Source organism: Ambystoma mexicanum, chromosome 4q (assembly GCF_040938575.1).
Source record: "Ambystoma mexicanum isolate Mex_15411 chromosome 4q, UKY_AmexF1_1, whole genome shotgun sequence".
NCBI lineage: Eukaryota > Metazoa > Chordata > Amphibia > Caudata > Ambystomatidae > Ambystoma > Ambystoma mexicanum.
Window position 1 is genome coordinate 308,743,899 of NC_090928.1, and position 16,759 is coordinate 308,760,657.

Below are 16,759 nucleotides of genomic sequence, written 5' to 3' on the forward strand. Positions count from 1 at the left end.
GCTTAAGAAGTAATTTATCCGAGGTGCCAGGTTCCTTTTTAAACAGTTGATTCTGCCCCAGGTTGATAACTTCAAAAGACTCCACCTTACCAAATCCTATTTGAGATTCGGAAGGATCCAAGCAAAATTAATGGCTGGTAACTTCACTATGTCTGCTCCAATCCATATTCCAAGATATTTCAACTTTTTAAAATATGCAACGTGTGACTAGTGTAATTGTTATTTGTTGAATAAAGTATCGAGGAGCGATAGAATTGTAAAGAGTTGAAAAGGTAATCAGGATTAAAGATAAAGTGTAGCAAAATGATTGGTGACCAAATCAAAAGGATAGGTCATTGAAATAAGAGGATTGAGCAGCGATTGATGGTGCTTGCTCATATTTGTTTTAAAATGTTAAAAAGTGGTGACTTAAGTTAAAATAAAAGGTTTATTTAACAATCTGGTAAGTACTGAAAGTCGATTTAGACTTGTCATTATGGAGGACACTTCTCTCATGCACCTATGCAAGACATTGCCAAAACATGCGCCCAAGTTCAAACAGTACAGTGCAGAATGGGTAAAGGGCACAGCAGATAATTTGTTCATGCCATGGCCACAAGGGGGATCATTGTCAAAAGCGGTATTGCAACACATGACCATATACTTGCATGCTGCGTACACAGGAAAGAAATTTGAGAAAAGATTAGGAATTTTAGAACTTTGGAAGATGTACCAAAAGGAAATAGAAGATCTGCCACCTGAGGAGTGGATGCTTAATCAGCATAATGGGGAAGGTGTTGAGCCCTCAGCTTCCCTTACCTTGCCTGAAGCAAAGAGTGTTGCAACGGAAGAGATAGGAGTGTATCTTTCAAAAGGAATTAAGAGCAGCGACAGCATATATTAATCCGCTATATAAACCCCCCTCTTACAGTAGTGACAATAGTCCGAAAGAGAATAAAAGAAAGGAAGATATTTGTAAATTCATACAAGACAGGGAAGAAAGAAGCAAACGGTCAAATTTGTCGACAGATATAGACAGAGAAATCAAGAGATGGAAAGGAGAAAAAGATAATGCTGATGAGGTAGAACTCATACAAAACGAATGGATGGGAGGACAGATATTACTCAAGATAAATGGGAAAAGTATTGAGGAGGTTAGGCAAAGAGAAGATAAGGACGAGCAAGAGAGGAAGGATGAGGAATGAGAGAAGAGATTAACGAGGATGAACAAAGAAGGAAAAGTAGAGATGGACGAGAACAGATATATAGGGAAGAACAAGAGAAAGTTGAAAAGAGGGCAGAGGAACAAAGGAAGTATGATAATAAACAAAGGATGATAGAAGAAAGGGACAGAAAGGAAAGAAAGCGAGAAGGGGAAGAAGCACAAAGGGTGAGGGATAACAGATTACAGCGATGAAGGGAAAAAGAGGAAAGAAGGGAAAGAGTAAGGTGGGAAGAACAAAGACAGGAGGAAGAAAGAGTTAGAAGAGATGCAAGAAAGAGAAGGGAAGTAGATGGAGCAATAGAACAAAACAGAAGGCAGCGAGATTCAGCTACCAGTCTTATTCGAAAAGAACAAATGAAGCTGAGCCCAGAAATACGATGGGAGAGATAGAGAGAGAGAGAGAGATATTCTACCAATAAAGGAGAAGATGCTAGAAGCACCTAGAGCAAAGCTAGATGAGGAAAGGTATGATATGGAAAGCATTGGAGAAAGGATCAATAAGGCCCATCAGCAATTAAAACGAGATAGCGAGTATGGAACAAGGGAATGATGATCAATCCCGGTACGTCAATCACGAAGTGAGGAAGAAAACCTGTTTAGTGATGGACGTTGAGCATTGTCTTTGAGCAGATTGAACCTAGACAAAGGTGATGGGGATGTTAGTCATACCAGTTGGGGTCTAGCCATGTTGAATGAGGAAAGAGTCAGGTTTTGGGAGAGAAGGAGGGAGCACGTGCACCCCCGAAGGAAGCCAGAAAATGGATAAGGAAGTGAGATGGCCAGATCTGGAACAGCCTAAAGAAAGAACGCCAGATCCCATAGCATATCCTGAGCATCCCAGTGGACGATCACATAGTGAGAAGGGAGAGTCTCCACCATATGTAAACAGGTTATGGTCATTGCCGGCAAGGAGACAGACAGGGATGATTATCCCTGCCATGAATAGACTAATAGTGAGATCCGACTATGGGATGGGGTTAACGCAGTTCCCCTTGTTAGAAAAGGGGGAGCAAGACTGCAATATATTCCATGACCACAGATTGACAAGGATAATTTAAAATGCAAGCACCCTAGTTTGACTTCGGGGGCTGGAAAATGGATATACAAATTAGAGAAAATGACAGGAGGAAATACGCTGGCCATAGGGGACATAAAGGGAGGAGAGCGGGATCATCAAGTGTGGCTGCACAGAACACAAAACACAGCGCATGATGGAGTGCCATTCAATAATTGTAGGGCAGATGTTTGGAGGGCTCTCAGGGTACAGTATCCTGACAAATCGAATATGGGTTATGACACGAAAAATGAAAGAGGATGAAGACCCCATTGCTTATATTCAAGATATTCAGGAGAAATGGCAGCTTGAAACACGTGAGCCGTGGGAAAAGACAGTGGTATTATATGACCATATTTTATGTCAAGGATTTCCAGCGCCAGTACGGAGGCAGATGAAAAAACAAGTGGGTATAAAATCGGAGCCATGCGCTGAGATACAGTTGACAATAGTACACCATTGTTGATTATTATAAGAGAAGAACAAAATGAAAGATGAAAATAGATAAATTGAGGAAGCCAAGTTGGTTCAGAAAAAGTTGTCAGAATTTGCGATAGAAGGGGTAGTGTTTTCAAGTGGAGAAGGATTGGGACTGCAGGAAGCAATAGGTACATCACAGGCAAATAATCTGTGTCTGATGGACAAAGGTGGGTATGGGTTTACGCCACAAGGCAGAGGTATGGGTTATAGGAGAAGAGGAGGCGGATTTCAGAATAACCAAGGTGGGTTTCAAAACACACAGAAGGAGAACAAGAGCGCTCAGGGAGGATATAACCAAGGAGGGTTTTACCAGAAATGCTCCCCCACTATGCTGGAATTGTGGAATGACAGGACATATTGCGCGCGTATGCGAGAGCCAATGGAGTGTACAAAATGGCCAGTTTTCCAGAGGGGGCAGCTTATCCTCCACTATACAGCACACAGACCAGAGAAGACTTTGCCCAAGATCACATATCTTATCAGGCACAGGCACAAGCACCGCAAGTACAGCAGGTGCCACAGCATGGATAAGCACAAATTAATCCACCCCAGGGGCAGTACCAACAGGCCCCTATGCAGACATAGCAGTATGCAAATACAGGATAATTATTAACACCGAGAATAGGAGGTGTCACTGTGGTAGGAGGAAATCCTTACACAGGGATGGGGATGAGCTTGTACCTGCAACAGGACAGCTCAAAGGGTGAGTTGATGTATTCAGTACTATCTATAACACCAGACCCCCAAGAGGAACCAAGGGTCGATGTGACGATAGGTGGCAAATCTTTCTCTTTTCTTGTAGACAATGGAGCAACCCGTTGGGTCCATAGGAGAGGGAAAATATCCAATGTCAGGTATTGCCATGAAGGCTCAAGGATTCTCTGGAGCTACAAGCTGAGTTCCTTTTACTGATAAATTACCAGTCTCCAAAGGAGATTGTGACATCTCCGTCCCTTTGTTATATTCACGACATACACTAATTCATATTTTAGGAAGAGATCTAATGACAAAACCTAATGACAATTTCATTTACTGATCAAGGAATATTGTGCTCCACTCCAGGAATACACTATTTAAACATAGGAGAGCTCATACTGGCGTTCACAGGACAAGTGGCTCTGTGGGACGTTACAGAGAGCTTCCTAAATGGAGTAAGCATTTTGCTGACATGGCTACCTGGTTTGGTAGGAAATGTTGTGCGTTTTTTTTATTTAGACCCCAAATACCTATGGATGATGAATGTGGACAGACTATTCCTATAGAGTTGGAAGCAGCTATAGTACGAAGAGAGATAGCAATACTTGAAGGAATAGACGATGAGGGTAGACCATGGAGAACAGCGATAGCAGTTGAGGGGCGTGGCTTGCAGCCATGGGAGTAGGTTGACTCCAATGACTGCTCTGCCTGATCCTTCATGATCCGACTGGGAAGCAAGGCGATCCATCGCAAAAATGTTTGAAAATAAGTAGGATGGTATAGGCACCTATCAGGAGGGCCCAGCTGAGAGGTGAGCGGGGCCCTGTCCATGGCAGAGAGTGAGGCATGGCTGAAACGGACCACTAGCGGCATCCGAAGAAAAGATGGGGGCCACGCTCTATGGAAGCTGGCTGCGGGGCTAGTGAGCCTCAGATTGCAGAGGAGGCTCAGCAGAATCAAGGGAAGAGGAGGCGATGTTGCGAGGGATGGAGGCGCCATGTGTAGTGCAGAGGGTGTAAGCAGAGGAAAAGGAAGTGAGGGACTGTGTTGCCATGTATATCGCGGTGGAGAGCCAGCTGCAGAGGAGGAGGAACGTGACCGTGTGGCACAGTCCAGATCTGAAGAGCCGTGCAGTACGAAGTGACTGCAGGCTCGTGGGGCCGCACAGAGTCACCAGCATGACCCGGATACCATGGAGGTGAGAAGGCTCGGGGCAGGAACGGACCTAAGGGCAGACTGACATTTAAAGGAGGGAGAGTGAAGCGGGGGCCCACACGGGCGAGACCGGGCAAGCGGTGAAAGTTGGAGGCTGCATCCCCCGGTCCCCATGGCATATTGCAGAGCTGGTGGGGCTTAGCTGCACTGGCCTTCCTCCCCCGATGCTCCTGCCTTAAGGATAGAGAAATGCAGCAGTCAACAAAGCAGACCCGGGCCGGGCGGTGACTTGGGGAGAGTGCCCCTGGGCCCTGAGGCCCCGGAAGGAGAGGAACTGTAGGGACTACAGACTGATCAAGGCTGGCAGCCACACCAGGGAACTCCAGGAAAAGCACGCTGGCTCTGGGCACGCTAGCTGGGGTACAGAGGGCAAACAAGTAGGGGCGTTCGGAAGCCACAGACACATGTGGCATGACACTATGCCCTCATCCCTCGGTTATGGGTGACCACTTCAGAACGTAGAATACCGGCTTGGAGATGGTGCACTCTGATACTCGCAACTGCAACCACTAAAGAATAAGGCCTAGGAATCTTGTAGCAGAGCCCTGGGTGAACAACTGTTGCGGCTCGATATTATGGACACAGGTAGATCAGATGCCTCCAAAAGTGGCCAAATCGAAAGCGGGCCAATTAACCCGTGACAGCTAAACTAGGGCCATGCAACACCGCCCCGGAGGAAGCATGGACACCATGCAGGCAAAAGGGAGTGAAGCCATGGACCTACACAACCAAGTGATGCAAGCCATAGCAGATTTAAAAGCCTCATTGGGGAAGCAGATCGCAGCAGTGCAAATAGATGTTGGGTTGCTGCGCCAGGATGTGTGTAACCTTGCAGAGCGCACTTCCACTCTGGAAACCCAGGTGAAGGAGAACACAGGGGAGATCCAGGTGACGCATGATAACGTTCATGTCATGCAGCAGAAGGTCAACCCTTTGGAAAACAGAGTGAAAGAAGCCGAGGGTCGGGCCCGCAGAAACAATATCTGCATAGTGAGCCTGCCGGAAGGAGAGGAAGGTCTGGACCCTACAACATAAATTGAGAATATGCTACTCTAGGACATTGGGGCCGGGAACCTTACGCAGAACTTCAAAATCGGGAGGGCACACAGGGCCCTGACCAGACGCCCCTTGCCTGGGGCGCCCCCCAAGACCAATAATTGGAAAGGTCCTGAACTATAAAAGACAGGGAAAATATTACCCTTCTCCAGACAGGGAGGGGCACTGAAGAGGGTGTCGGCTGACCTAGTTGTCTACCCAGACTATACCTTCCAGATGCAGAAGAACCAAGCACAATTATTTGCGGCAAAAGCTAGGCTCCGGTCGGCCAGACTGAAATACATGCTGATATTTCCAGCACCCCTGAAGGTTATACATAAGAACCTGGGCCTTGTTTTGTGACCACCCAGATGAGGCGCAGACATGGATGGACAATGAAAAGATGGGCCCTGGCGATGAGGAGGGTGTTGATGCTCATGAAGGATGCAAGTAAAGCAAGCAATAACTGTAGTTCAGATGGGCCCGAAGAATTGATTTCCTTTTTCGCAACTCTGACGCTGACAAGACGACTCTCGAAGTTCAAGAGGCATCCAGAGAAAAGCGGGCTCCAAAGAGGACACTTCCTTCTTAGAGGACATATGAGGAAGGGCGGGATGCTAATGGTCAACACGTCACATCACACAAGGGAGTCAGACCTACAGCTGAAGCCACCGCGACCTCCGTGTTACACTTTTTAGGAGCAGTTGTTTCTGTGCCCATCCGCTGTTTCCAACCGCCCTGGTATGCCCACCAGGGGTGTATGCGAGAAGTGGAATTGCCCGAGCATGGACAAGGATGCTGGACTGTTGTTGTTTATTGTAGGGGAAGTTGGGGATGTTAAATGGGATGGGGTTGTGCCTGCATGCAAGTTGAGGAAGTAGAGTAGCACTGTAATTTCAATCGGATCACTACATAGGGAACAGGAACAACCTTTTGCTAGGATAGAAGCAGATGGAGGGGGCCGGTTGGAAGGGGACACGTACTTATGACTGGAACTGCTAATGTACTCACTTGGAATGTAAGAGGGCTGAATGCTTATGTCAAGAGAAATAGAGTTTATTTGTACCTGCAGAGGTGCAAAATTGATATTGCCCTGTTGCAGGAAACTCACCGTAAGGCTGAAAAACAAATACTGTTAGCTAATAAATGGAGGGGGCGGGTATTTGGCTCTTCAAATTCCGCTTACGCCAGAGGGGTCCTTATCTGGATATCGCCCACGGTGCCTTTTGAGGTCACCACATTAAACCGATAATTAATGCATGATGGTGATAGTTCAGGGCCTCCGTGAACATGTGTATATTTTCCTGGTCAACACGTATGCCCCAACCATAGCGCAGCCACATTCTTCAGGTCACTATACCATGGGCTGGGCCCTTATGGAGATAGTAACATCATATGTGTGGTGAGGGGGATTTTAATTGCACATTGAACCCGTCCTTAGATCTGATGCCAAATACACTAAACAGGCAATGACGACCAGGGCATTACAGATGCTCTTAGACTCATTTGCTTTAGTGGAAGCTTGGAAAGCACTCCATCCGGATACCAGACACTAGTCGTACTACTCAGCACTGCACACAGTACACACACAAATAGATTACTTTTTTGTGGGATGAGAGTCAGCACACCTCATCACGCTGGCACAGTACAAAGGTAAGGTCCTGTCAGATCATGCCCCGCTCACCCTACAGTGGCAATATGTGCCCCGAAGAGCCCCAATACCCAAGTGGATAGTAAGAAGCGAATCCTTAAAAGAGCCCCCATTCCGAGCAAAGAGATAGCATTGTAGAGTAGGTCTCACAGAACGTAGGGAGTGTATCTAGCACAGGAACCCTTTGTGAAGCATTAAAAGGTAATAATCAGGGAAGCTGCCATTGCAGGGTCATGCAGCGTCCAAGCAATTGCAAAAGGTGGAGCAGTCCCAGGCAAAACCGTCAGGCAAGAATGCAGTGGATATAGCGCTTATGCGGACATGTATGGAGTGTTGGGAGAGGCTGGGAAGGCACAGTTAGGCAAAATGTATTGAGAGGCAACACAAAGAAGGGTATAAACCTGGCCGTCTGCTAGCATGGCTATATAAAAAAAAAAATTTAAAAAAAAGGAGGAGAAACCGGGCCTCATCCACTCGATACACACCACGAGATACGGGGGTTGTGCCACACTCAAGCCGGGGGTTAACAAGGCTTTCTGAGAATTCTACGAAAATCTATATCTAGAGGAAGTGTTAGGAGAGATAGTACTCCCCAGGCTAAGCCAGGAAGCGAGAGAGCGCCTTCAGGAACCGCTTACACTGGACGATATACTAAGCACAATTAAAGCATTACCAACAGGGAAAACTCCAGGATCAGATGGGCTGCCTAGCAGATTTTACAAGGCATATGCGCAGGAGCTGGCCCACACTTGCTCAACACTTTGCCAGACTCTTATGAGGCAGGCATCCTCCCCCTCAGCTTGAGGGAATCCATTATTATACCACTTCTCAAACCCCATAAAACCCCATCAGAGGCCCCTCATTTAGGACCCTCTCAATCAAGACAACAAGATACCAACACCTATACTTGCAAATAAACTGAAAAGGGGGATACATATCTTGGTGCACCCAGATCAAACAGGCTACGTACCAGTCCATAGTATGACATGGAATTTGAGGAGGTAGCACAATGTGATGAATAGAACATCTTCATGGGAGTCCCTGTGTGCCATAGCCACGTTAGATGCTGTGAAGGAGTTTGATTCAGTGCGGTGGGACTGACTAGGCCACGCTGCGTAGGTTTGGCTTTGGGCAGACATATATTCAGTGGGTCCAACTGGTGTACACAAAACTGATGGCACGGGAGAAGACGGGCAGAAGCATTTCGATAGCATGGGAACTGGAAAAAGGAACAAGACATGGCTGCCTACAATCCCTGTTGCTCTACATCCTAGCCATGGAACCAACAGCACAGTACCTTAGGGCTGAACACATAGAGGCAGGAATGGAGAGAAATGGGACTAGGCATCTGGTATCATTGTATGCTGATGATGCGCTATTATACGTTCAAAACCCAGAAGACAATCTAGAACGGTTATTGGCGGCCTTGACTCAGTTTGCGAAACTGTCACGGATCATGATTAGTGTGGACAAGTCAGCTGTGTTCCCGTTAGCAGGATTGCACAAGATAGAACATAGGGTGCTGCCGGTCCTTGCCCTGCAATGGAAGGTGTCCACGTTCAGATACCTAGGGGTCAATGTATATCATGATCCAGAGAAAGAACAAATACATAATACCTTGAATGCCCTAGTGGGCATCAAAAGCTCAATGAAGTTCTGGGCTAAGCTGCCCCTTTGGCTGATGGGGAGGGCATCCCTGCTGAAAATGGTGGTGCTACCAAGATTGCTGCACTTTTTGTAAACGTTCCATTCACATACCCAAATCCTTCTTCAAGACACTGGATAGTATCTGTAGAGGCTTCCTGTGGTTAAATGGCAGGAATAGGACAGCATTATCAACACTACACAGCCCATATGAGAAAGGAGGCTTTAGGACCCCTCATTTTGAGCTATATTACATAGCAGGGCAGCTGCAATTCATGGTGGACTGGCTCGTCCATGATCCAACTCCTAATACATTATAATGTTGCAGCCCACGGGGGCATGTCACTACTTGAGGGAACTAGTATGGATCAAAAAGCCCAGTGGAAGACAATGTCCCAGCTAGTCTCTCTAGGGGTAAACATGTGGGAAAGGGCACTCACTGACCCATTCTCAGCACAGATCCCCCTGGTCTCAGTGGCAGCACCCACAGCACAGATGAGACTGGGAATACGTGCAAATTGGGTTGGTCACAATAGGGGATTTATTACTAGATACCTCCTTTATACCCTTTGTGAAGCTGGCGGAGCATACAGGACTGCATACAGGTCAATATTTATTACATAGCATAATCAAAGGGGACATTACATGTATGTGGCCTGCGCACAGTGAGCTACAAGAGAAGCATTCCATAGTGGACACCCTGTATGATATATTGGAAAGGGGGCTCACAATATCATGGATATACGATTTCCTATTGACGAATCGGCCCCTCTCCCCATTGGTAATTAGAGGCAAATGGGACGAAGACTTAGGAGAATCCTTCACAGATGCAAATTGGAGGGAGATAATGAGATACCATAAGAGGGTGTCACGGATCTCGAGATTGCAGCGCATACAACTACTTATAATACACAGAGCATACACGATGCCTCAGAGGATTTCTAAGTTTCTGGGAGCAAAGGAGCAGGGGTGCCCCAGGTGCAAGGCGGGGAACGCAGGGATACTTCATATGTTCTAGGCGTGCCCGGTGGTCAGGCAATACTGGCAGGGGGTTGCGGGGAGCTTGAAGAGGGAAGGGGTGCAACTGGATGTTATTTTCCCCGAGGGCATGCCTGTTGGGCTGATTTCAGTGTCCCAAAGGAGCAAAACATATCAGCAAAAGGAAGGATCTAGCGTATACCCTTGCCAAATGCAGGATTACTATGGGATGGAAAGCCCCCAGGGTACCGGATGTTGAAGAGTGGTGGCGTGATTTGAGAAAGTGGGCATTGGCTGAAACTGCTGTATGGAGGGGGGAGCGGCAGGCGGAGATCTCAATGGGGGTTACAGAATGGGAAGTCCTAGTACAAACCTTGTTCTCCGGGGAAGCCACAAACAGAGTGGGGACAAACGGTTGCCTTTGAAGGGTAGTAGGGTCCCAATTACACAAGTGTTATAGTTGTGAGAGGGAAATGGTTTTGCAGACAATGAGGGAGGGAGGGAGGTGGGTTGGGGGAAGTTGATGAAGTGTTTTGATATCATTATTGCAGACACAACATGATGCAGTGCTAAAGAATGTTTTAATTTTTGGATTGATAAAACTAATAAAATAAATTTAAAAAAAAAAAACAGTGATAGCTCGAGTAGGGTTACAGACTGACTGACATAACAGATGATGATATGTTCAGGGAAGACCGAAGCGATGACGAAGGGGTGTTCTTGAGAAGCTGATGAAGGTATATTTCAGAATCAAGGGATTCTGGTGCGATCATTGTGCAATACTGCAGTGTATCCGATAAAAAATTTAAAGGGGGTCGTGGAGATTTATCCAGGATTTGAAACCGCTTAACCAGATTGTAGACGCCGAGTCTCCTTTGGTTCCTATTCCTGCGACAATATTGTGTTGTATCCCAGTAGAAGCTCAATATTTCATCTGCACCATTGAGCCTATGATCTCTCCGTCCACACAACCTGCACTCTACATACACCGAAGTGCATTTTTTATCATTGGCGAAATGTTGTAAGCTCCCACATCTAAAACATTTCTTCGGTTGGTGATCAAACTGTTTTTGTCCACGCTGATCCTAAACCTCTTTCTTCATGCCAGTGCTCCTCCATTTCCCCTCCATCCTTGATTCTCCAATCAGCATCTTTTTTGGCCCCCTGCCCATAACTTAACATATTCTTCCCTCCAAGTACTACATTATTTTCTCCTGACTCCTCAACATCCTCCTTGTTGATTTCCTTAATTCACAATCCTGTGTGTTCAACTTGTTTGGCTATCTCTAGAACTCGATCCAAGCGTCGATCTCTCTCTTTGCGCATCTCTTCCTGCAAATGGTCAATGGCACAGTTGATCATAATCTGATCCCTAAGATGCTTGTCTTGACAGTGTCCAAATTGACACTATGGCCCTCATTACGAGTTCGGCGGTAACCATGCCGCTATTGGCGGCATGGCTGCCGCCGAAATCGCGTCGGGGTCTGGTTCCTCGGAATGAGGACTTACCGGGCCATTCCGAGTTCCGAAGGCCCAGTAATTCCTCCCTCCAAGGACCCGGACACGGTCCTTCCCCATTCCCATTTCAGCCCCCATAGGGCTGAATGGAAATGGGAGAGGGAGCAAATAACGGGCCATTACGAGATGGCCCATTGTTTGCTCCCTCTTCCCCTCGCGGGACCCAGTAAGCACGCCTGGTTTTCCCAGGCGTTGCTTCCTGGGTCCCGCGAGGGGAACTCGTAATGCGGCGGTATGGGGTGATCGGCGCCAGCACCTTTTACGGCGCCGTTCACTCCGTACCGCCAGGGTCGTAATGAGGCCTTTAATCCCAAAACCCATAACGCTGTTACAAACTCTTCAATAGTATTTTCCCCCCTTTTTTTTTCTCTACTGGCGAAGTGATACCTGGCTAATATTGTGTTCTCTTTCACCTTAAAATGCTTATCCAGTTTGGCAATATTGACCTCAAAGCTATTCCAAACCTCACCATCAGATAGTTGTACTGGACCAGGCAATCTTGTATATATTTCCTGGCCGGCATGACCTAAACAAGTATACAAAAGAGCATCCTTCCTTTCAATAGCATACTTGGAACCATATACAGCAGGAACAAATTTAAAAAAGTCACATTCGGTTCACCTGCCTGTGGCAAGAATAATGCTGGACCTGGAATGTACGCCACTGCCAATGTTCAAAAACCCCCCACCACAAACTAGACTGAAGGAAATATTATAAAGGGAGAAATTCTGCCTGAACAATAAAGTATGGCTGAAAGAGGTATAAACAAAAAGAAAAATTATTTTACTGTTCTTGGCTGTGTCCGGCTATTATTGAACTGTGCTCTATAACACCAACACACACGCTCCTGTTATTCCTGTTTCAGCTCCCTTGAGCGGTCACATGCTCCTGTGCGTACTTGTTTCCAACCTTCTATCGCGCCGTCAAAGCTGGAGCATTAGGTTGCCCAGCAACCACAGAGGGAAGGCGCTCAACCAAATACGTCTGAAAGAACTTGGTAACCTTGTTGCCACGCAACCAAGCCACAGTCATCCATGATCGATCCATGATCCAGACTTGCATAGCTCAAAACCAAGCAAACCAAGGGTAATGGAAGTCGCTCCAAACTACCCAAAGCTTGGATAAGGGGACAAAACGAGATGGCCTTCAAAACAAAAGGTCACAGTGCTCTCATGGCTTGATCCTCATTATCCAATGATCCGGCAACGAATGCCGGTGTAGAAACCAATGGTCCACAGCAAACTGCTCTTGGTTCAACTCTCGCTCCCCTAGTGTCCCTCGCTGGGGCCTCGCTCCTTCAGTGTCCTTCGCTGGGGCTTCCAGTGGCACACACCTCACACCACAGCCCATTACAGGTCCAAGTGACCGCAGAAGCCAGGTCCTCAATGGGAGGACAACTTCGTCACACAGGGTTCACACGCCCACTCCCGTTCCGCTGCAGTTGCCAGGGAAGGCAGGCACGTCTCGTCGCCAGTATAACACAGTAAACTCCACCATCTTCATCAATAATGTTCTTTATTAGGAAGTGGTTAAACACGTCTGCAGCACATTCACCTTCTTGGGATTACAGTCTCCAACCTTCTTTACATTCTATTCCACCAGCATTCCTCAATTTAGATAATAACAGTTCCATGTGGAACACAGCTAAAGAATTCTACAAAAGGTTCCAATGTATGATGCTAATAGTGGGATAACTATATAACACCCCCGCTGCCATGCTGGGGCTAAGCAGGCCCCGCACATGACCTTGGTGCACGTTCATCCTTTGCGCCGCGAATGGGGAAAAAAAGTGAAAAAACATTCTTGGTGTGCTGGCGTGTGGGAAAGATGTGCGGAGGATGGATGCCATAAGGAGCAGTGAAGGGTTAAGGAGTGCTGATTCACACCCACAAAAGAGACCCGCAGAACATTAGAGGCCACCAAGGATTTGGATCACTGACCCCACTAATGTTTGCAGGCCACTTTTGGGGAATTTCACTCACACCTATTGTAAACCGACTAGCAGGGTTGGGTTGTCTCATCTCTCACAAACCTGTCCGGTCAGATAGCGCAGCGAGTAGAGTGCTCGCTTTGACATCCGTGCAGAGCCTGCTGACGCAGGTTTGAATCCTGGCAGGGCAAAACTCAGCCTTTCATCCTTCCGAGGTCGATAAATGAGCACCACACACCATGGGAAATAAGCAGCGCTCAGATGCCTGAGGGTTTGTAGCGCTATATAAATGCACAAACAAACAAACCTGATGGTTGGGGATCAAAATGATAAGATAACAAAGACTTGTTTCTCAGTGGCATAAACGGCAGCACTAACTACTCCAGGAAAACCCAAGGATGTTTGTAAAAACACATTATTATCAGGAAAACGAGTACCAGTTTCCAGCACAAAACAAGAATGTCCATACTTCAAACTGTTGTCCCTTGTAGGAATAAAGGAGTTGAAGGAAGAAAGCAAATGAGTTGAATACCTTTTCCTCTCTGTGCCTCCTTTCCTTCTCCTCAAGGCGCTGCACTTCTGCTAGTTCTGCATTACGCAGCTCCTCAAACGCCCGCTGAATGGCACGAAGGTTTGCCAACTCTTCCTCTTCCATGACTTCTAGGAGAGCTTGCTCAATTGTTTTTCCAATCAAAACTTCCAGCATAGGTTTGACCTCGATGTCAAAGTCAAATAGCTGTGGAGAAAAATAGAAGTAACACATGAGATAAAGGGAAAACAAATCAAACACAAATGACAAACTTTGCATCGGGCAATGTACCTCTCCCTCTTCTATTTGTGTAGCCACGTCAGCACCACTCTTTGCTGGGATGAAAAGGGGTGTTGCTGGTCGATCCAGGAATGCATCCGTCTGACACTCCATATCCACCTCCTCAACGCGGTCAGCGAGCTCTTCCAGGTAGAGTTCTGCAAGACAGACATCCATATGAAGAATACTGAAATTATATTTTCGGCTGGCGATTGTTCCATACAATACCCAAGCACTCCACGACAAGCTGCACGCACTTCACTACAGCGCAACAAAAAACAAACCACACACACAGTCTCGCACAACAGCACATGAAGGCTACCAACCGAAAAACACACCTACGCTCACCTACTAACTTACACCCACCTTTCCCTCTTGCTTTGCAGATCCGCTGGAGCACCAAGGGGCAGGGCTGGTGGTGGTAGTAGTGCATGGTATCAATAAACTTTAACATAGCATATGCCAGGGATTATCATACTAAATCATCACGTGCTCTTCGTATTCCAAGGAACTTGTATCATACGCGGAGTAAACTGTGGTGGCTTCCGAGTGCCCTTGGCACTGGTGAAATGTGTGTCTAAAATCAAAGTAATGCGGTTTGGGGATTCATCCACCTTTATTTTTATTCAGTGTAGTTACAAATCTAAAATAATTATTGTACAAATGTTGCTGAAATTCGCCAATCACATTACTTTGTCACATACTCTGCATGGTTGACGCCTGTGTCACAAATGCTTATCATTTGAGACGTGGACATGAGCAATATACGGACACCACTGGAGACACGTTTTAACGTATACAAGTCCTGATGAAGTGTCATTTTTTGGGACATGAAGCATATCTTGACTTGAATTATGTGACAAAGTTATATGATTGAGGAATATGGATACGTATACAATATTGACTCTTTTGCCAATGCTGCAGATGTGTGCCATCATTATATGATGACACTTGCTAACGGACAGACAATGCCATTGTACACCCAAAGTGTCCAACCATATGCCAGATATGGCTGTCAAATATCCAGGGACACCCCATCCGTTGGCAAAGATGGCCATCATAGTCCAACGTACTCCCACCATATGACTAGCATTGCTAGCATATGTCAGGCATTGTCACCATATGGCCTGGTACTCACATTACAGGCCGATATATTTAATTTTCAAGATATTCTTTCCTATGAAAGGTACCCTCCCTTTATAGCGGAATTTGCTATCCTATCCCCTACTTTTCACATGTCAAGCTAGTTTTTGGCATCGAACGAACAAGTAAACAATGCATTACAGCTATGGACATCAAATGCACAGGTTCCTACACCAGAGTCCAAGTTTCTACATCTAAATGCCCAGGGATTTTGCATCCCAGTCATCCAGTGGAGAAGAGGAGCACAGCATATTTGCTCCCTATTCTGTGCAGAGCCACCCGGCCGTTGCATAGGAGCAGAGGGGTCAGCCTGGGCCATTCATGAGAGGGTGCAAGAATACTGCAATGCTCTGTTGTGCATTTACCTTGTCGAAGAGCATCGCCCTACCTGCCTCTCCAATGGAGAAGGAGCTCTGCATCACCACACTCCTCCTGCCATAGCCTCCTCCTCAGCCCCACCTCCAAAAGCAGAGGGGCTTGGGAGACAGACTTCAACTTCTGCATGCGCATACTCTGGTAGCTTGCACTGTGGTGCACTGAAATTTAAGTAATGCCCCGGGTCCCAGTCACTTGATGACCTAATCAAGGATGTTTTTCTTGTGCATAAAGGTTGCAACATTCATTATTGTCTGTTATATTAATTTCCAAATATGTCAAGATTCATGAAAATAATGAATCCGGTTTCCACTACAGTTTGATAGGGTCCAGCCAAATATGGGATTACCTTTCTTGAATTAGACCACTTATTTCAATTTTTAACTTTATAGTTTTCATTTATAAACCGCTTAATACCATTGAGTAGTTTCTAAGCACGGGATCAGGATTCAAAACTTTGTTGCGCTGCATTGTCTTGCTCCCAAGACAAACGCGTTTCCACTGAGCTATCCCCAAGTCAAACGCGTTGTCCACAGTGAAACAAATGCCGACCTGTTTGTGTATTGTTTCTACATTGTATTAGCGAACATGGACAAGAATGTGAAGGTTTTAGTAATATGTCATCTCATGACTATGCAAGTGTTATATACCTTGACCAAAGTAATTTGGACACATAATACAATCACATGAAAATCTGGTCCTTTATCCATGGATTTAAACTTCGTCCATTTTGCTACTTCTACCAAATGGTATTCATAGCTCTTTGATGGAATACCATTTTTTTGGTACAAAACATGTGGGGAACTAGGGTTTTGGATTTTGAATCTCTTCCTGCCCCTGTCCAATACCTTTGGCAGTGGGGTATTGCAGGCCTTACAAAAAGGCTTGATGTTAAGGCCACAGTTGGGCTTGAGCTTACCCAATGAATCCATTTTCAGTGGTCGTGAAAATCAATTGTGTGTCCTTTCACTCAACACTGTTACCTTAAATTTCGTTTTAATGTGTTGAATACTTAAGAAGTTGCTGGC

General features: G+C 46.3%; 1 protein-coding gene across 1 annotated transcript in view; it reads right to left on the reverse strand.

Annotated features, from left to right (window-relative positions):
* The window catches only part of RSPH3 (radial spoke head 3), a 145,242-nt gene that overhangs the window by 55,313 nt on the left and 73,170 nt on the right, over positions 1–16,759 (reverse strand). The window contains exons 4-5 of the mRNA XM_069607888.1: positions 14,226–14,371; positions 13,938–14,141 (exon numbers count right to left, since the gene is read on the reverse strand). Of these exons, the coding sequence (XP_069463989.1) occupies positions 13,938–14,141; positions 14,226–14,371 (350 nt within the window). The remainder of the gene's footprint in view (positions 1–13,937; positions 14,142–14,225; positions 14,372–16,759) is intronic.